The 21,978-nt window shown below is 43.5% G+C and overlaps 1 protein-coding gene across 1 annotated transcript in view; it reads left to right on the top strand.

Annotated features, from left to right (window-relative positions):
- The first annotated feature begins 4,231 nt into the window (after positions 1-4,231).
- LOC140329918 (uncharacterized) overlaps positions 4,232-21,978 on the top strand; it is a 37,833-nt gene continuing 20,086 nt past the window's right edge. The window contains exons 1-3 of the mRNA XM_072410310.1: positions 4,232-4,333; positions 7,798-7,876; positions 9,546-10,027. Of these exons, the coding sequence (XP_072266411.1) occupies positions 4,232-4,333; positions 7,798-7,876; positions 9,546-10,027 (663 nt within the window). The remainder of the gene's footprint in view (positions 4,334-7,797; positions 7,877-9,545; positions 10,028-21,978) is intronic.

Below are 21,978 nucleotides of genomic sequence, written 5' to 3' on the forward strand. Positions count from 1 at the left end.
GATTGTGCAATCAGTTAATGTACACAAGACGCACCATGTTCACCTTACCTGCGGCTTCCTTATTCATCAAGCAGTGTCAATGGAGGAGGAATCCTGAAATTGATTAGATGACCTCTGGCAGCACCATTTGGTCTATAAAGGCAAATAGGGGTGGGGGCCACAGTCCTGGAAAAGACATTGGCAATGAACAATTAATTGGCATGGAATTGCTTCATCTGTCTATAAAGGGAGCCATCGCCATGTGTGTGCACAGAGCAGGACAATCTCAGTATGATAATAAAACGTTTTATCATTTATTAAACTATTTTATTAGTGCCAACATATTACCCAGCGCTGTACATGAAATAGGGTTACAAACGACAGATACAGACTGTGACACAGGAGGAGGAGAGGACCCTGCCCCGAAGAGCTTACAATCTAATAGGAGAGGGAAGTAGCATACAATAGGAGGGAGACATGGAATGGTGGGTGAGTACTGAGGGTTTAGGAGACAGAAGAAGAGGGGTAGGTGAGGTTGAAGCGTTGGGTTTTAAGGGATATTTTATGTGCAGAAAGTAGGAGCAAGCCAAAAAGGACGAGGAGACCATTCCATAGAGTGGGGGCAGCCCTGGAAAAGTCTTGGAGCGGTGCGTGTGATGAGGTTATTCCAAGGCTTTCATTACGATAGGAGAGTGGAAAACCATTGGGATGCTCCTGATCCCTTAATTTCAAAAAACACATGACCGAGAGAAGTCATAAGGAGGCATTGACATTCTAGTAACAGGTTCTCTTGCCATATATTGCAAAGGATCATGAATAATTTCCTTCCATACATTTCAACTGGTTTGCAAAGCATTCCCACAATGGATCTGGCTGAGCAACAGCCCACCCAAAAACATGCCAAGGAGCTTTTGAAACATGGCACCACATTGAATTGGCTGCAAAATTATACCTGTAACCATTCCTATTTACTTTAATAATCAGGATTGGTACAAAGTGGTGGACTGCAGCTGTACTGCTTGGAATCACCGCCATATAAACTTGGCCTTATCCATTCCCACATGGGCTGATTGTGGCAGGGAAAGGGCATCAGGGTTATTTGCCCATGGTGCAGAGCAGGCACGGGGCTGAATATCATATTTTAAAGAGCATTTAGGCATTAGCTTTAGATGTGAAAATTAAAACACATTTTAGGTAACCTTTTTGGTAAAAATTTGGCTCTTTTTTGGAACCTTTTACAATACAACCTGTCTATGCTCCTCCATTGATTTATCAGGAGTACCAGAGTGCTCATACTTGGCACACAAGTGGGGCCAAATGGCACACGGACATGCCGGGTTTGTGCCCATGCATTTGACTCCCCATTAATGTGCAGACCATGACACATTTTTGTTCTCCATAGAAAAGCTTCAGCGTGGACACAACTGCCATCTGATAGAAGAATAATCTGTCTGATGACCGTGACAAATACTCAGATGGGATCTGTACAGCAGCCTCAAGATTAGAGTTTGCGGTTAAACGGAATTGCATGACATCAGATAGATAGACTGTGAGCACTGACCAGATTAGAGTCACATGTTGGGGATGGGGGGCAGTGGGAAAAATGATGGTTTTAATCCAATGTTTTTTGTCAGCTGTCAACTGACATTAATCTGTTCAAACTTATCCTTAACCAAGGCTCATTGTCCTGTAAAGAGAACAGTAGTCTCAAGAATCTGAAGAAAGATCTATGTGCCGGTCTATCATCCAGGGCTATACCTATGCTCGATGGGACCCTGAATCAAAACCATTATCCTCCTTCCCTTGTCTCTCCAATCCCCATTTTACAAGCAAATTGGCTGAAGACCCTGTATGGGAATTACTTTCCTAGCAGTCATATTAAAGTTTAAACTTAAATGCTTTTACTACCAAAATTATTCACCAAGTAACAAACAGTGAGGGGCCCCATTGCAGCTGCACAGTCTGCTATTAAAGTAAAAGACCAAAAGTCAACAGGATTCCTGCAATGTTCTTGCACAATTATTGATAAAATTTGTCAGATTTGGAGAGCTTTTCCACCAAGTCACTCATGAGAATGGGGGCCCCCAGAGGCCCCTGGAATGTTGGCTAACAAATGCATAAATGATGCAATGATGAAGGATCATTGTTGGCATGCCGGTGGCCTTTTGTCGTCTTTGACACCATACATTGACCTGTTTTTGAGCACCCACGTGCTGCGAAGGTTGAACACTGCATAAGGGTGCTGCTCGGATTTGAATAATACTATGAACATGGTTCATGTGCAAAATTTATTTTTTTTTCTGCATTTTGATAGCAGAAGCACTTATCAGCACTGATCATTATCTTTTACTTGTGAGCAATACATAAGTATTTCAGTTCTTTAAAATGAACTTGTTCCTCAGGAAATATACCTGTTCAAATAAGATGCTGGTCTTGGAAAAGAAGAGGAATCTAGGTATAGGAAAGTCACGAAACTTGCCTTGCTCGGACATAATGGGCTTGGCACTAGGAAAATTGGCCCTGCAGGCATTTGTGCAGGTTAAAGAGACTTTGGCACTGCAGAATATATTCAGAAATCCGATGAATCAATTTTGAGTTCATTCTGACTTTGTTGGCTCAAATGCTTGTTCTTGGTTATGGACACAGTTGCATAGAAAGGGTGGAATTTTCTTGAGCAATATTAGCCTATAATTGCTCGATGATAAATCACTAGAAACTGTTACTGGCAATCACTTGGAACAATAGAGTGTAATTTGTATTGTGATAATCATGGGTGATGACTGACGTAATGAACATTGTGTCTCCGTTCCAAGCCAGCGCCAGCTTCATGTGTTGCTTTTTATACCTGAACTGGACGGCCACCACCTTTCCTGACTGTTACCATCCCCAACCCCTTCCTTTCCTTTTTTCATTGCCCTTTGGGAAACTTAAATAAAATCCTAAAAAGAAATTAAAACCCAAGCAAGGGGCTGCCGTGTGAAGACCACAGGAGTAGATTCAACGTGGGAAAAGTGTATATATATATTAAATAGTTGGACACTTGACCATCACACCTGTATGATCATGTAGGATATCTCATTGCAAAAACATGGACATTATGGAGTTGTCCTTCTCCACTCTTCTGGACCGGATTTCCAAAAGATTTTGGAGCATGTCAGCCAGATTGTGCCCCACTTGTCATGCAAGGTACTGATGTTGGTTGAGAAGACCTAGCTCGCCATTCCAATTCATCCCAATGCTGTCAATAGGGAGAGTGCAGGACATTCAAGTTCCTCAACACCCAAACCGGTAACCCCATATCTTATATGGAGCTGGCTTTGTAACCCGGGACACATTCATGGTGGGACAGAAAAGGGTCCTCACCAAACTGTGACCACAAGGCTGGAAGAACACAATTGTCTGCAATGTTTTATATGATTACCTGACTTCCCTGGGGACACTTGAAACCAAATACTTGGAGTGTTGTCCACGTACTTTTGGCTGTATAGTAAGTGTGGTGGTCAGGTGTCCACAAAACTATTGGCCATATGGTAAAATTTGACAATATTTGGGTAGCGCTGGACCTTTTACTATACTTTTAAGTAGTATTTATATTTGCATTGGATAACACAGCGTTTCCAGACCAGCTCTCATGTAATGCTCCCCAAGTGTTCTTCCTGCACTTTGAACGTCTGAGCCATCTCTGCCCTCTGCTGCATCCTCTGAACTTAGAAATTGGAGAAGTAAAACCTGGCTGCCCTCCAGGGACACAGCTGATCCCAGCATCCTTTGCTCTGCAGGACCTGTGCGCTTCCCTTCCATGTGCTGCTTACCAGAACACAAACTGGCGAGACACCAGAACATCAACCGCGTGGCCGGTTATTATTTGCCATTTTTTTATCCTGATTGTTCTATCCATGCAATGCTGCCATTTTTAACTGCCTAATCCAAAATATGGTTAAATGGGGACCCTGGTGGCCTGAATTGGTCTATGCCTTTGTGTATGTCCCCAACATTGAGATCTCCCATTGCACAATTCCTGATTCAGTTTCTGTTCATCTTGGGAGTTGTGAATGTTCAGCATTTCCTGCTACATTCTTCATAATATAAATTCCAAAAAATACAGCAGGGTTTGTGGGGGGGTCCATAAAATGGGCACAGCAAGTGCAGAGACCTGGGAATGGGGCACAGGGATGATGCAGGCTCCCTATAATGGGTACACTAGGTGTACAGGTCTGTGAACTAATTTCGGGGATGGTAGATACTCCTTAAAATGGGCAAAGTCGGTGTACAAGTCCGGGAACTTGGAACAAGGGTGGTGGAAACTGCTTATATTGGACACAGCCAGTATGCAAACCTGGGAACCTGGCACAAGGTTGGTGGAAACTGCCTTTATTTGGCACGGCAGGTGTGCAGACCTAGAGATGGCAGGAGCTCCTTATAAAATATCACAGCAGGTGTGTAGACCTAGAAACTTTGGCACAAGTATGCCAGGAGCTCCTCCTAAATAGCACAGCAGTTGTACAGATCCAGGAACTTGGCACAGGTATGGTTGGTAGTCCTTGAAATTGGGCACAGCTGTTGTGCAGACCTAGGAATTCAGCACAGGTATGGTGGGAGCCCCTCACAATGAGCACAAGGTGTGCAGGCTTGAGGATTCTGCACAGAGATTACACAAAGTTTGAGAGAGAGAAGAGACCGTCAGGTGTGAACATGACCCTGGGCACTAAGACTGGTGGACCCTGGTGCTGCATTTTCTTATTCGAGCCGGTCATTCAGGGTATAACGGGAACACATGGTCTCCTTGCAGAATGAAGTGCTTGGCCCATATCGGGATGAGGGTGGTGCAATTAAACCTCCATGGAAGCTGGCCTAGGTTTGGACTTCCAGCATCAGCAAATGGCAGAGAAGTCTCTCTGCCTCTGAATGGGTAAAGTGAAAGAGTCTATTAAAGCTTCTCATAAAAACTAAATACTTTTGGTGAAATGGTCCTTGGGGTAGAGCAGAGGGATTTCCTTTCCATTTGCCTCTACCATGTCAGAAAGCCAGGTCATAGGTTATCACTAGCATTGCATGCTGATACTTGTAGTTCCACTCATACTCCAGCCGCACACTACTCTGATGTATGTTGTGCTGAATCATTTGTTTGCCACACTTTCTTGTCACCTGACGCCTGCTTGCACAATGACATACCTGTCCCAGGTGCAGCTGACAGGCACCAGATGACAGCCATGCTTCCCATCCTCCCACCAAAACTTCAGTGTTAGCGGAAAGGAAATCCTGATTTGAGGTTTTAAAATAAGGAATTAAGGAGCGGTTCTGGAAATGTACACAGGCGGCTGCAGCCAAAATTATAAGCTGTTCTGCATGTCTTATGAAGCTGCTTTGTATTTATGAGCCTTTGGGAGAAGGCGGAAGGGTCACCACACTCGCCTGCCAAATGCTAACTCAATACCAGTCTGACTGGTCCAGGAAATGCCACGGCTCCAAAAACAACACAGGACGTGAACCCCTGGTGAATACCGGCTGGGTCCCGCAAGCTGGGCATTTTACATTACTGGGGAACTAAAAGTCCCAGCAAAGCTTTAGGAAATATAGCAAAGCTATCAATTGGATTTATGCCTAAACTATACAAACCATTCTAACCTTATGCTGCTTTTTACCTGGTTTGCACAAATAGGTCACCTGGCTGCAAATGAGGCAAAGGGTTAAACCCGAACTCCAGGCATGTATAAAATACATTAAATGAATACAGCTTGGTGTTTAATAATACAACAATAAATCTTTTATTTAACCTTACAAGCTGTGCATGTACCTAAATTATATTTGGCAATAGACTGCAAAGCAGCATAAATATGCAAAGAGATGCACTAAAGTACTGTCATAAGGAATATGATGATAGAAGAAAATGAGGACATAGAGATGAGCTCATCAGTCATCCTCTTCTCCTTTCATTGTCCATGCACAGGCTGGGGGAGGGACAAGACCTGTAAGTGTTATCTAACTGCATAAATTTGACCTGCAGCTGACTTCTAATTGACCTGCTTCTGGTCTGGTATGTATTCCCATTGACTTGAATGAGTATGCAAAGCTTATGGAGGAGAACAAATGCCCATTGACCCAGACCCTAAAAGGTGTAAAGAGAAATCTTGCTAACCCAGTGGCATGGCTTCATATGAGCCACAGTGGAAATTTTGATAAATTCCTCTGCCCCTATTTAGGACACCTACCACAGGCAAGGACTGTCATGTGGAATCCATGGGGCCAGGAAAAGCAGACAAATTCTCCTGGTACTCCTAGTATTGTCGGTCCACTATGGGTCTGATATGCTCCTCAACCCTTTTTTAGGGCAGCACTGAATTAGGTTCAGCCTCTGCAAGGTTTGTCACCTGTAATGCAGGTAGAAGAGCAGCTCCCATTTGGCGTTTGTTTTTTGGCTCAGGTATATGAAGAATATGCCATTGGCCTTTTTTAATGTATATGTTGTAATAATTTGCTCTTTCCTTCTCTATCTCTGGTCTGGATCCTGCTTGATGGTGGCTCTTTCTGGGTTGCATGCTGGAAGCGGTGTCCATGTTGGCTTCTGAGGGCAATGGAGCGTTACTTTTGGCACCCTCTTGATTAGGGAAGTTTTTGCCAGAGTAAAAGAGTGGAAAGCCAATAGTAGCAATTGCCATTTATTTTTTCAGGGTTTTAGGATTAGGGGGTCCTACAAGGTCTATGGACCAAATGACCCGAATTGTGACATTTGATAGATCTACAGAAAACAACAAAGAAAAAAAATAACAAATTCTGTTTCCACCCCATATAAGCTAAAAAACAATAAAACCAAATGTGTTGGCTTTAGCTACACTTCAGGGTCAGTCTTTGCAGCTTTGGAAAGCTCCAGATATCGCTCTTCCAAAAAAACTTTTTATGGTTAACGACTCTTTCCAGGAATCTTTTAGACCGTGTAATGGGTAATCTATTATTCGTGTTTGGCCATTGACAGAACTATTACTCAGAACTCTAGTAAGGTTATTCACCTTTTATGTAATGCAGCTAGATGGCTTGTACGGAAAACAAATGTGAAGGTTTGTAGGTACTGTACAGTGATTGGGCAAAATATTACAAATCAGCGACCTTATATTGTGCAGGTCCCCCTTGTGCCACTAAAAGAGTTCTGAGTCGTCTAGGCAAAGATTCCGTGTGTAGGTCCCCCTTGTGCCACCATAACATTTCTGATCGTTCTAGGCATGGACTCCTTGTGTAGCTCCCCCTTGTGCCACCATAACATTTCTGATCGTTCTAGGCATGGACCCCTTGTGTAGGTCCCCCTTGTGCCACCAAAACGGTTCTGACCCGTCTAGGCATAGACTCCGTGTGTAGCTCCTTCTTGTGCCACCAAAAGAGTTCTGAGCGGTATAGGCATGGACTCCTTTGTGTAGGTCCCCCTTGTGCCACCATAACGGTTCTGACCCATTCTGGCTCCACAAGACCTCTGAGGGTTTCCTTAGTAGTTGGCAGTAGTTGCTTTTATGCTTCCCCCACTGGACTTCCCTCTTCCCATAGGGCATCATGGTGCCATCTTTTCCCCAGGTAAATGATACGCATGCACCTTGCCATCCACAAAAGCTTTGTTCATCGGACCTGGCCACGTTGTTTCATTACTCTGAGGTCCAGTTATAATGCTTACATGCCCATTGTAGGTTCTGCAACTACACAGACCAATATGCAGCAAGATGTGATGCCATATGCAATTATAGCGTACGCTTCTCTTGGGTACAGAATGACCTGCATGGATAAAAAAATATTTATTTTATGTAGCAGAAAAGGTAAAATGTGTTTCTCTTTTTTCAGATTTCATACCCCCCGAGCGATGAGGACGACAGTGAGGATTCTGAAGGTGAAAACCAGGAACTTGCCCAAATTGACAAAGGTTAGGGAGAGACTCTTCTGATATCAACCGCTCCCCACTCCCTCCCTGTTCTCGTCACTTTCTATAATCTGATTTCCATGTATTAATGTATTGCATTGTCTATAACTTTGTGCAAACTTTCTCCATACGTCCTATTAGACAAAGTGAAATATTATCTTGCAATGATCTTTAATGCTACAAATTTAGTATGTGTTCACAAAAGCAACCTATATATTGCAACCCCAAGGGAATTTTGCATGAACTTCTTTTCCACTCCATATATATTCTCTTGCAATGTTATATTTTGTATTTAGTTATGAAAATGCATGTAGTTTGGTGCATTTGTAATTTCCCATGATGAATCATGTTTTTAACTTACATCAATGTATTTCTTACCGTATTCTAAACCTGCTTCTTGTATATTGTTTCCTGGAAGGAAAATAAATCTTGGCTGGTCACATGACACTATATTATTTTGTATTATATATGCATTTTGCTGCCATGCCATTCATTTCTGTAAACCCTGAAAAATACATTTATGATGATGAAATAAAATGTATGCAGTTTGCCTTTTCCAAAGTTTTAAGCTTGGATTCCATACTTGCTTATTGTACTTCTATGTTTATTGAATTTTCCTTCTGAGCAGCTAACGCAAGTTATAGTCCTTGGAATTACTTGGATGTGAATAGCATAATCCCTGCCTACCAATGCCAAGTCATTTTTTGTAAACGACTCCTGAGCTTTCCTAAAGGGAGAAAAATAAAAGCTTTAGCAGCAACATCCCTATTTAATGTACAGCACTGCGTAATATGTTGCCACTATATAAATACTGTTTAAAAATACAATTCACCTTCAATCTGAAGTACGTAGTCCTCACCACAAGATGTTCTTATTTTTTGGGGTTGAATGACACCCAGCATCCCTCAACACGGATGACTGAGGAAATACCGTGAGTGTGGGCAAAAGAGTCCCAACACTGGGCATGTGCTGTGGGCATTAGCACTTGCACCCAGAAAGGCCAAACAAGACCCCATGCAAATGCACCAACATGCTAAGGTTGTATGAGATATTAGTTATTGGGTTTATATATTCTTTAAAAACAAAATTGGGGCCCTTTAGGACCTTTACAGTAACACAATTTTATTAGCGTGTTACGTTATGGCGGCCCATGACCATGAATAACCTGACAAAGAATATCAATGGCACATTTTTGGCAATGCAGCCCACCACATGATAGTACACTACAATGGGCAGGGGTGTGCTGCCATGCATGAGCATTTTTAGATATGCTATCTTGGTATGTTTGGATGCCACTCAATTTGAATGCATTGCCTTGGTGTGTTGGGGTGCCATTTATTTTGTATGCCAGCCCAACATATTGATGCAACACAGGTCCAACACACATACATTGTAGCGCTACCCTGCCATAGTGGCAACCTAATAATACTTTTTGAAAACACACTTTGCTGCACATGGTCGTTCCGACTAAGATTATTGACTTGGCAGGTCTTGGTAAAAATGTGGAAAAAGAGGAAGAGTGACAGATTATCTAATGGAGCTAAAAAGGAAATTAAGTTAATCCAAAGCCATTGGGAGATGGTGAACTATTGGCATGTGATAATGACCGAGCAGCTTGTCAGGTGAAAGTCATGTGAATTGACCTCATCTGCTGTCTCTTGTTTCCTGCCAGAAAGAAGAAGAAATTGCATCCTGACCCCTTTAGCCACGAACCAGCTGCAGAACCAAGAGAACCAGTGCTGCAAGGTGCGCTCCCTCTTCCACGCCGGCCTGGACCGCCACAGCTCGGAAGAAGAGCTGGAACGAATCAGCAGGGAATTTGCCGCTGAGAAACGCAAATGGTCCCAGGTCAGCCGGCTCAGCTGCCATAGTGACAACACATCGTCCAGTGACGAGGAGGTGAAACACTTGTGCACCATGTCCTTCAGGCCTGTTGAGCAGGCCGAGGGCCTACGGGCAAGTTCCAGCCCCATTTTGTTCAGTGCTTCCCCACCTAAAAGACTACAGCCCCTCAGCCGAAACCCAACCTCCCGCCCCCTTATATTCACAACTATGGGGTCAACCTTTGACCAAGGAATGCCCTGCAAAAGACACAGACAAGGTTTTGGAGACAAGTATAGCAGACCCAGCCTCGACCTGGAAAAGATGCAACAGGTAAGCCTTACATTTTGTGCAATGAAAGCTAAAGGTACCCCGGAACTAACATGGGAGAAAGAAAAAAGCTTTAATTCCTAATTTAGGCTGTGCTTGATTTTGTGATTTCCCCAAAGTTTAATAGGGCAATCAATCACTTTTGAAAAAGAGGAACGTGGTAATTGCCAAGATCAAAGTCACATGACCATGTCTTGTTTTCCCCAAGTTTTGTTTCTGGCAAAGAATTGCTTTTAAAAAAAAAAAAGTTTTTCCAAATCCCAGAAAGAAACCACTATATGCAACTAATCTCAGATGTTCTTCTGACTAGAGGGGTCACCAGCAAGAGGAAGGGAGGTCCTGATTCCCCTATATAGATAGAATTGGGGGGTCACCCTGTCCTGATTCCTCTATTTACAGTTAGGACCATAAATATTTGGACAGACAACTTTTTTCTGATTTTGGTTCTGTACAGTATCACAATTCATTTTAAATGAAACAACTTCGATGTGGTTGAACTGCAGACTTTCAGCTTTAATTCAGTGGGTTGAACAAAAAGATTGCATAAAATGTGAGGAACTAAAGCCTTTATTACACAATCACTTCATTTCTGGGGCTCTAAAGTAATTGGACAATTGACTCCAAGGCTATTTCTTGGGCCGGTGTGGGCAATTCCTTCGGTATGTATTTATCAATGAAGCAGATAAAAGGCCTGGAGTTGATTTGGTAGGGGGGGGGGTGCTTGTATGTGGAAGATTTCAGACAACATGCGGAGCTCCCCACGCAGGTGAAACAAGCCATCCTTACGCTGCAAAAACAGAAAAAACCCATCCGAGAAATTGCTACAATATTAGGAGTGGCAAAATCTACAGTTTGGTACATCATGAGAAACAAACAAAGCACTGGTGAACTCTGCAACGCCAAAAGACCTGGACGTCCACGGAAGACAACAGTGGTGGATGATGGCAGAATCATTTCTATGGTGAAACCCCTTCACAACATCCAACCAAGTGAACAACACTCTCCAGGAAGTAGGCGTATCGATATCCAAGTCTACCATAAAGAGAAGACTGCATGAAAGTAAATACAGAGAGTGCACTGCAAGGTGCAAGCCAATCATAAGCCTCAAGAATAGAAAGGATAGATTGGACTTTGCTCAAAAACATCTAAAAAAGCCAGCACAGTTCTGGGAAAACATTCTTTGGACAGATGAAACCAAGATGAACCTTTACCAGAATGATGGCAAGAAAAAAGTATGGAGAAGGCCTGGAACACAGCTCATGATCCAAAGGATAGCACATCATCTGTAAAACATGGCAGAGGCAGTGTGATGGCTTGGGCTTGCATGGCTGCCATGGCACTGGGACACTAGTGTTTATCCATGATGTGGCACAGAAGCAGCCTAATAAATTCTGAGGTGTTCAGAGACATACTGTCTGCTCAAATCCAGCTATATACATATAGTCAGATTGGGAGGCGTTTCATAATACAGATTGACAATGACTCAAAACATACAGCCAAAGAAACCCAGGAGTTTATTAAAGCAAAGAAGTGGAATATTCTAGAATGGCCAAGCCAGTCACCTGATCTGAACCCAGTTGAGCATGCATTTCACTTGTTGAAGACTAAACTTCGGACAGAAGGGCCCACAAACAAACAGCAACTGAAAGCCGCTGCAATAAAGGCCTGGCAGAGCATTAAAAAGGAGGAAACCCGGCATCTGGTGATGTACATGAGTTCAAGACTACAGGCTGTCATTGCCAGCAAAGGGTTTTCATCCAAGTATTAGAAATGAACATTTTATTTTCAGCTTTTTCATTTGTCCTATTACCTTTGAGCCCCTGAAATGAAGTGATTGTGTAATAAAGGCTTTAGTTCATTTTTTTGCAATCTTTTGTTCAACCCACTGAATTAAAGCTGAAAGTCTGCAGTTCAATTGCATCTGAGTTGTTTCATTTAAAATAAATTGTAGTAATGTACAGAACCAAAATTAGAAAAAAGTCTCTCTCCAAATATTTATAAACCTAACAGTATGTGATAACAAGAGCTCACAGAAGAAAAGGGCAAAATTCAAGACCTGTATATTGGAATGCACATATAATAATGCACATATATTAATGCACAAATATTTATGGACCTAACTGTAGATAGAATTGTGGGGTCACCATCACTAGAGGAGTCACCGGCAGGAGGAAGGGGGTCCTCATTCCTCTATATAGATAGAATTGTGGGGTGTATTATTGGAGGGGTCACCTGCACTGTCTTAGCACCAAAATGGTTTTGGGTCTATGGAATAAAACATTTAGAGAGACTGCAAGTTCTTATTTTTGCTCTAGACCAGTGTTTCTCAGCCAGGGTTCCTCCAGAGGTTGCTGGGGGTTCCTTGAGCAATAAGCAGTTTGCACCTCTCAGGTCAGTATAAGTGACACCAACAATCTTTTTGGCTATCTGTAAGGGTGACATTCTTCTCACTGCCAATACAAAAAGGGTTTGAATAAAGTTAAGAAGAGCATGCTTTTCAAGGTAAAGCTAACATGAAGAACACAGGGCTGTGATGTAAGTCTTAACCTTAGAAGTTATTGTAGTAATTGGGGTTGGGGGACTTCCATCAGAGGAACCACTAAACAAAACAGAATTTATTATTCCTTGGACAACCCTCGATCCCTACAAATAAAAGCTGGAGACCTGAGGGTCCGATGGGTCTTCTTCTGCTGTTACTTTGTATTGTAATCTGTCTGTAACAAATGGCAAACTCTGCAATTCCTGGAATTTTATGAACTCTTGCAGAGGGATTCTTCTCTGATAAACATTTTGGTGATGAATGGAATTCTAAGCTGACAGATCTTCCTATTGATCTCCCTCTGCTTTGTCTTTATCTGTGAAATCTCCTTTTTCAGCCAGTTATCTGCGGATTCTTGTTTCAGATGAACTGTCTGTCTTTATTTATCTGATGTTATACTGTACATAGACATAAAGAAAGAGGCCTTTTCAAAAACCTTACAAGGGCATGAATGAAATCCCAACATGTTCCAAAATGCAGCAATACAAACTTTACTTATCATTAACTCCAGGAAAGTGACTTTGTCCAGGCTGGGATGATTTCATCAGTCTGCGGCAGGCACGACCAAGCATCCTCAGTCTCTTCTTCCCCCATCATAAACCATGAGCGGCATAGCCGGTATACAGACCCAGGAACTCAGAATGGGTATGATGGGAACCCTTCATAATTTATAAAGACCCGGGACCTCAGCAGCAGCTGATGCTGTGCCCGATATGATGCGCTCACAAGACCTGTAACCTCAGCACAAGGATTTGGGGAGCACCTCATTATGGGCACAGCAGTCATGCAGATGCAGGATCTCTGTGCAGGAGTGACGGGCATTCCTCATAATGGACACAACAGTTATGCAAATGCAGAAACCTGGTGCAGACTTAGGACCTCAGCCCAAGGGTAATGTGAGTCCTTAATAATGGGCACAGTGGTTGTGCAGATGCAGGAACTCTGTGCAGGAGTGATGGGCACCCCTCATAGTGGGCATAGCAGAAATATAGACTTGGGACCCCAGCCCAGGGTGATGTGAGCTGCTCATAATGGGTGCAGCAGGTATACAGATCCAGGACCTCTGCACAGGGGAGATGGACACGACAGTGGTGCAGATGCAGGAACTCCTCTGACTGTTGGGGTTTCTTATGCAACACACCATTGCCAAATGATTTTTATCCCCCCCAGCTTACCCTGCCACCAATATTTGACATTTCAGCTTTATGTCAAATTAAAATAAGCCGAATCCAAAGTTTCCTTTCCCATTCTGGCTCCAATTTAAATTTCCCCATCGTGAGTAATATAAAAAAATATCACCATAGCAGCGTGTGACCAACCTGGTTACGTCAGCCACGTCCTTGCAGACTTTCATAAAACTGTTTTGCTTGGCTGCCGCCATTTTCCACAATTTCATTTTTTCCTATGTTGTGACGTCCCTGCGGGGCAGCGCCACAAAAGACTCTTGTTACCACTCACCAAGTCTAAGCGCCTGAGTCCCCAACCTCAGGGTGGCGGTGCCTGGCTTTGTACAAGCGTCAGGGAATGAGATAATAAATGCCAATTACTTGCTCTTCAAGTATCTAGTATCATTTTCACTGTTGATCTCTTGAAATAAAGTGATGGTTTTAGCTTTTTAGGTAAATAATTAATTTTTTACAACGCTCCACTGGACCCTTAGAGACATATTTATATATTTACAGACATCAGTGGCATCAGGAATACAAAAAGACCAAAAGTTTGATCCCTTTTTGGGTGCTTGTCTAATCCACTTTCTTGGGGTGGTTACTGGAGCTCCTCTTGCCTTGAACATATTTAACATTTCACCTTGAATATTGGCTTTTCAGCTGAGCTCCTTGTGGTATTGGCCTTCAAATTTTCATATATTCCAATGGAGAAGCCTCCCAATCTGCAGAGCCCAACTTCATGTATTTCAGTATTCTATGGCCCTTGGGCCCAGCAGATGGTTTTGGGAGCACTGGTTTGCAAAGGGAACTGTGATCTCTAGCAATCTCATGTAATGTGCTACAGGGTCTAGTGGTCCCATGTCCCAAGTTCTGATGATTTGATATAACATGCCCCAGTTTCTAATAGTCTCATTTAATCCCAGGCTTTAAGAGCCTCATCTAATGTGCCCTATTCACTAGCAGCCTTATATCATGTGTCCTAGGCTCTAGTGGCCTTATATATCATGAACCAGTCTGGTATTCTTGTATAATGTTTTCCAGGCTTTAGCAGTCTCCTTTAACATATCCCAGGCTTTGGTGGTCTGGTATAACATGTCCCAGTCTCTAGCTCTCTCATATAATGTTCTCCAGGTATTAGCAGTCTTAGACATGCTTTAGGCTCTAGAGGTCTCTTATAACATATTCCAGGATTTAGTGGTCTGGTATAACATGCTCCAGTCTCTAAGCTGTCTCATATAATGTGCTCCAGGCTTTAACAATCATTTATAACGTGCCCCAGATTCTAGTAGTCTTGTAGAAAATGCCCCAATCTCCAGCAGTCTCATATATTGTGTTCTAGTCCTTACCATTCTCATATAATATGCTCCAGGCTTTAGCAGTCTTCTATAACATATCTCCTGTATCTAGAGGTCTTGTATATTGTGCACCAGGCCTTACCAATCTCTTATAATGTGCCCTAGGTTTTAGCGGTCTCATAACATGCCCAGTCTCCATCATTCTTGTATAATGTCCTCCAGACTTTAGCAGACTAGTGTAACTTGCCCCAGGATCTGATGGTCCGGTAAAATGTGCCCCAGGCTCCAGCCACCTCTTATACCGTGACCCAAGTGACAACAGTCTGATACAAGCTGTGCCCTGGGCTCTAGCTGTCTCAGGCTCTAGCCGGGGCAGTCAGGGGCCACAATGAAGACCTTCTAAGTATATTACGTTGACCATCTGTGATTTAGACCGCATATACTACATCTTTATTCCCTGCCTCCCCAAAAGTAAGTCTAGGAAATCTATTCAAGTGATCACAACCACTTTGATTATTGGGGTCCCAGACATGTGAATAAACCTTGTGCCATTCACCCAATAAACAATTTAAGTGGAATTACCTTTTAGCATTCCACTATTCATATAGAATATTCATGTTGGCATTATTGACAGTATACAGAGCGGCACCCAGATATCCGTGGGGACTGGCACAACAAAAGTGACCTAGTTAGGTGCACATCTGCTATCTGCTGCTGGCTTGGATTATTCTGTTCCATTTTTTTGTATTGAAAACAAACATCTGGGGAGGTGACAACTGAAAGGGGTGTGCAATGCTCCACACATTCCTCAATAATCGCTCCATGCCTCGAGCCAATGACTCAACGCATTGTCCAGGAACCGGTATTCCATGCAACAACTTCATTATTAAAGTGTGTCAGGAAAAGGTGTCATAAGGCTTTGTTTCTATACCTCACCAGTTTTCTAAATTATTTATATATATAAATATTTATATATATATATATATATATATATATAATTATATAATGTATGTATCTATCTGTATATATATATATGCAAAAAATTTGTATGTATTTGTATGGCCCAATCACAGTCCAGACCTCAGCCCAATCGAAATGCTGTGGTGAGAGACCTGTGCATGACCGAATGACTGCAAACCTCAATGAACTGAAACAATCACACACACTTTCTTAAATATTCCTAAATATTTCTAAACCATCACACTTCTATAAGCTTGATGGCCACACCGTTTCGAACCCTTGGTAATTAATATTGAGCCCCCCATTCCCATTAAACTGGAGTTATTCCTCCCCCTATAGCCATTAATTTGAATTCCTTTTGCAGGGAGGATGGTCTGCAGGATGCAGATAGGAGGTATGAAGAGGAGACTTCCTCCAAATCAGAGAAAGTTGGGAGGTATGAAGAGGGACAGTCCCTCCAAATCAGGGGTAGTTGGGTGGTATGAGGAGGGAACGGTTCCTCCAAATCAGGGCCAATTGGGCATTATGAAGAGGAATGATCCCACCTAAATTTAGGGTGGTTGGGAGGTATGAAGAGGGGCAGTCCCTCCAAATCAGGGGCAATTGGGCATTATGAAGACGAATGGTCCCACCCAAATGTGGGGTAGTTGGGCGCTATAAGGAGGGGGAGGTCCCACCCAAATATGGGGTAGTTGGGAGCTGTCAAGAGGGACAGTCCCTCCAAATCAGTCTGCATATGGTGTCGGGGACCGTTACGTTGTAGCAGGCTGCAGTCTGGACACAATGTTTTTCTGCCTTACAAACCTTGATGAAGTGACCGAAGTCCCTGAAATGAGTTGGCTTTATCTGATTTCACATTGAAATATGTTCCGGAGCTTTATAATATTGTGCATAGCTTCTATTCCAAAGGTTTACATTCCTGTTTTGAATATAAGATCATTGCAAGGAAATCTAAAAGGAGATTAAAAGCTAATTAACTACTTTGCTGTTTTTTTTTTTAATATCAGCAGCTTGTCATTGTTAAATCATCTCCGGAGTTCTCCTGTATCTCCCCCTAACTGTGACCCCCAAACACATTATTCTGCCACAAGTAAAATAAATCTGTATATCTGAGAAATAGAAATCCGTCCCTGTATAGTCAGTGTCCCCGTGTCACCTGCCACCATTCTCACTATAAACATTGAATTTGAATTCTGAGAATTTCCATCGCCTGCAGCCTATGCGATTTTCTGTTAATCTCACGTGTTAGTAAATAAACTCGGATCCATCACTCCCAGTGAGTCTAAGGTTATAGTCATCTCGCTGCAGAGAGGGAGAGGATTCCACGTATTGTATTTATAGATGAGCCAATCGGTTTGCTCGAATCTACATTTAAAGTGGACCTGTCATGCAAAAATAAAACACAGTATCATGGTCCAGCTCACCGATGGCCTTCTAATGCTGCCATGTTAGTTCTGCACGTTGCTGGCTTTGCACAAACCATGAACAGATGGCGGTAAGGTAATACAGTGATCTGCAGTACAGGCGCCAAGGAATGTCACCCTCTGGGCCCTGTCTCTCAGGTCTGATTTACCTCTCATGTGCCATGCTGTACACGTGTTAATATTTAATCCCTTCTGCTGCAGCATGGACAACACTTGTCCTCGTTCCCAGAGGCCATTACCCTCGGCTGAAATTTCAGCAGCTTTACAAGTCACAAGTGAGATCCTGACCATTGTCTATAGTTACCTGGGGAGGCCAGAACCGCCAGGGTGATACCTGTCTATGCTGCGGTATTACCAGAGGGCATGTCACCGGTGTAGGGGCAGCTGCTGTTCAGGGCTGGGCTATTATGAGGAGTTTCTGCTCTCCTTGCTGGATCTGATGGCTGCGTTCACACTTGTCAGTGTCAATGCACACATGAATGCACGCATGTGGGGAATATTGCAAGTTGCACCATGCATGGGCAAGCATTTGCAGGCTTTTCCATAGGAACACCCCAATTACATTGTAATGATTAAAAAAAGATGTGTTGATGTAAGATTTTATGCCTAGTGTGATACAAAGGAAGTCACATTGCTATTCATGTTAAATGCTCATCCATAAAGAGTTTTAGGTGTTTCAATTGACTTCAGTTGAAAACAAAACTTAGGATCTTGGTACGGGGATACTAGGAACCCCTCACTATGGGCACAGCACTTGTACAGACCAGGGAACTCAGCCTAGAGGTGGTGGGGGCCTACCTAATGACACAGTAGGTGTTGCAGGTACTCAGCATGGAGATCCCCCAATGGGCATTGCAGATGTAGATGTACGGTGCCAGAGATGGTGGGGACCTCCCTGGTGGGCCCGGCAAGTATACAGACCAAAAAACTCAGTCCAGACATCGTTTGAACCCCTCCTAATGGGCACAGCAACTGCGCAGAGCCACCAACTTGTCACAGTGATGGCAGTAGTGGTGGGGGCACAGCAGGTGTACAGGTATGGTAACTAGTGAGTAACCTTTCTAACAGGCACAGCTGGTGGGCAGATACAGGTACTTGGGGGTAGTGAAAACCCCTCATAATGGGTACAGCAGGTATACAGACCTGGGAACTCAGCACAGTGAAGATGTTACCCCTCATAATGGGCATAGAGACAGTGGGGCCCCTCCTAATGGGCACAGCAGTTGTGAAGATGCAGGAACTTGGTGGAGGGGAGACAGGCACCCCTCATAATGGGCACAGTAGGTATACAGACCCAGGAACCCAATCCAAGGATGGGGGAGCCCCTCATAATGGGCAGAGTGGGTATACAGAACCAGGAACCCAGCACAAGAATGGGGGAGCCCCTCATAATGGGCATAGTGGGTATACAAAACCAGGAACCCATCACAAGGATGGGGGAGCCCCTCATAAGATCAATGATTTACTGGGTAATAGATTCATCCACATGAGATTTAATAGGATTCACCTTGTAGTCTACAGACACAATCGCCGTTTTTACCATTGACTAAATGTGTACCAGGCAAACGCAGCTGCCAGTGAACCGTCATGGAATCTCTTACAGGATTTGGATATCCTTCAAGCAAATCTGCTGTGGGTAGTTTTCCATGATGCTAAAATGGAGAGACAACATGGCCTTCTCCTCCAGAGCTAGTCTGCCCAGAACGACAATTATATGAGCTGGCATTTCTTTTCCAAGGATGATGCAAGTGTGGAGGCCACCCACTTGGCTGATATTGGCTTGTATGCCCCATCAGCATGGCAGCCCTTTAACCAAGCTATATGGCATCCTGGTGCTAGTAGTGGGTGCTAGTAAGTGGTATGCTTAAGTTCCTTACAATGTTAAAAGATGAAAGGGAGAGCATGGTTCCCCTTGCTCTCTGCTCATCACAATCAGATTTCCCATGCTATAGTTTTATCTAACCAGGGCACTCCGGAAATAATGCTTCCTGTGATGGTATTGCCTATATTTGTACTTGTTGCATGCAGCTATCAGGAGATCAGCAGCACTGAAATGTTTCAAGGGATGGAAAATAAACATTTTATTGAAAAAGCAAACAAAGGATCAGGGGTGGGTTCACGTCTACTTAAAGGCTTAGACTGCAGAGCTGACATTCTCATGCTGACTACCTATTGAGTAAATGACCTAGAAGAAACACGTATATATGCCAAGGAGGGTGGAGACATTCAAAACCCAATGGTGGACTGACACCTAGCTAAGAACAGGTAGATCTTGTTCCTGGAGTCCCCGAGGGAAATGAGAAACCAGTCCAATATTTGGAAGATAACTTTTGAATTCATGGGTCCTCCAAAGGGGCAATCATAGTAACAGAAATGGCTTTTTGGTTTTATCCAGAAAGCTGTTAAAAGATCAAATATCTGTATCAGAAACCCTATTCTATCTCTTCATAAGGAGTTAATGGAACGCCCAGGGAGAAGGAAGACATTCCAAACTCAGCCTGACCAAGAACTTTGCAAGGACGACCTTGTTGCTCAACCAGCAGGTGTATAGACCTAGGAACTCATCACAGTGATGGGGTGAATCCTTCATAATGGGCACAACATGAGAAAACTTGGGAGCTCCTTCTTATGGGGACAGCAGGTGTACAAACTCAGTGCATGGATGATGGGGGCCCTTTTAATAGGTGTACAGCTTCAGAAAATCAGCATGAGGATAGGGGGGAAACCCTCATAATGGGCATGGCAAGTATGAAGACCCAATGCTGGGATGATGTGAGCGCCGTATAATAAGCATAGCGGATGTGCAAACCCCAGAACTCAGTGGATGCATCATGGTAGCCCTTATAATAGGCATAGTAGGTGTACAGCCTTGGAAACTCAGCAGGGGGATGGTGAGAACCCCTCATAATGGGAACAGAAGGTGTGCAGTCCCAGTGCTGGGATGATAGGAGCCATTTATAATGGGCCCAGTAGGTGTGCAAACCCCAGAACTCATTGGATGGATGATCGTAGTCCTTATAATAGGTATAGAAGGTGTACAGCCCCAGAAAATTAGCATGGGGATGGTGAGAACCCCTCATAATGGACACAGTATGTGTGCAGACCCTGCAGCCCTCGTAATGAGGTTTTTAGATATCACTGGCTACATGCTTCGTGGGAAAGTGGGAATGCCACTTCGTCCAAAGTGGGAAGTAGGGTGGAGACATTCCAAGTTCAATGGTGGCCAGAAACCTAGCCAAGAACTTTGCCAGGTAGACCTTGTTGCTGAAGTTCCCAGGAGAAAAGACCATAAGCATATTGGTGACCTACTTCTTGATTTTACCTAGTTTGGTATTAAAAACTCAAATAACTGTAGAAGAAACACCATTCCTATTCCTTTTCCAATTCTTCACAGCCTAAAAAAGTCTATAAAAACACTTAAAAAAGTGAAATAATCCACCGACTGCCAGCTTCAGTTTTATCCACAGAAATGAAGTGCTGATCCAACATTGTGTACACAGCCCAGAGGAGACTCCGGGGATGCTCTGAGTTCCGACCATGCTTGGCTGCTGATGAAAGTCAACTCCTGGCACAATGTGGAAGATACAGGGCACAAAACACACCAGATCTGGGCAAGTGTTACCTTCCTGCAGCTGTGTCCTGCAGGACAACATATGCTGGGCACCCTTCCCTGTAATCCTTCTGGATGTGGTCAAAGCCATGGTATCCTAAAGTGGCACCCCTCTCAAACATTCCCTTTAATTATAGCAAGAACCTCAGCCAGACCGCTGAATACACGGTTGGGAAATATTTTTTAAAGGTTTTACCTGCCAATATATTTGTAGCCAATAGTGACCCTGCTGTTTACAGTGACGGCTCAGAAGCCTTCTGTGTCAACGCCCGCCTGCTCAATGAAGTAAAAAAAGAACTGTCAGTTTCTTCTTGTGCTTAGCTTTCTGTAATCTTCTGCTTTGGCTTCCAATACCTGGACCATGTTAAACTGGCAGCATTGCCCGGTGCAGCGGAGCCTGATTTGCTGGCAATAATAAGCCTGGTCTGTCTGGTTCCTCTGTGTGGGTCATGGTGCAGAGATAGACTTTAGGATCTTATAGTGAAAGTTTTTAGAATTTAATAGTCATTTATACTCACATTTTGGATACTCCAACATCAAAATCTATCATAATTTTCAACTGTTTCTGAACACCTGGGAGTTTTGCATGCTTCACCTACCTCTGTGTGTTCCAACTGCTTCTGTTACATATTTAATCTTTATTACATGGAAATCCTGCTGGGATAGTGGAGACTATATGGGCACAGCAGGTGTGCAGACCCAGAAACTCAATCCAGGTATAGTGGGAACCCTTGTAATGGCAATACCTGGTGTACAGACCCTGGAATGGGCATAGCAGATGCATAGACGTAGGAACAGTGCAAGAAGGGTGGGTAGCCCTTGCATTGTTATATATATAATGGGTACAGAAGGTGTGAAGGCCCAGGAACTCAATGCAGGTATAATAGGAGCACTTGTAAGGGTCACAGACCTTGGAATGGGCACAGCAGATGTATACTTGTGGGATCAGTGCAAGGAGGC

Source organism: Pyxicephalus adspersus, chromosome 4 (assembly GCF_032062135.1).
Source record: "Pyxicephalus adspersus chromosome 4, UCB_Pads_2.0, whole genome shotgun sequence".
Classification (NCBI taxonomy): Eukaryota; Metazoa; Chordata; class Amphibia; order Anura; family Pyxicephalidae; genus Pyxicephalus; species Pyxicephalus adspersus.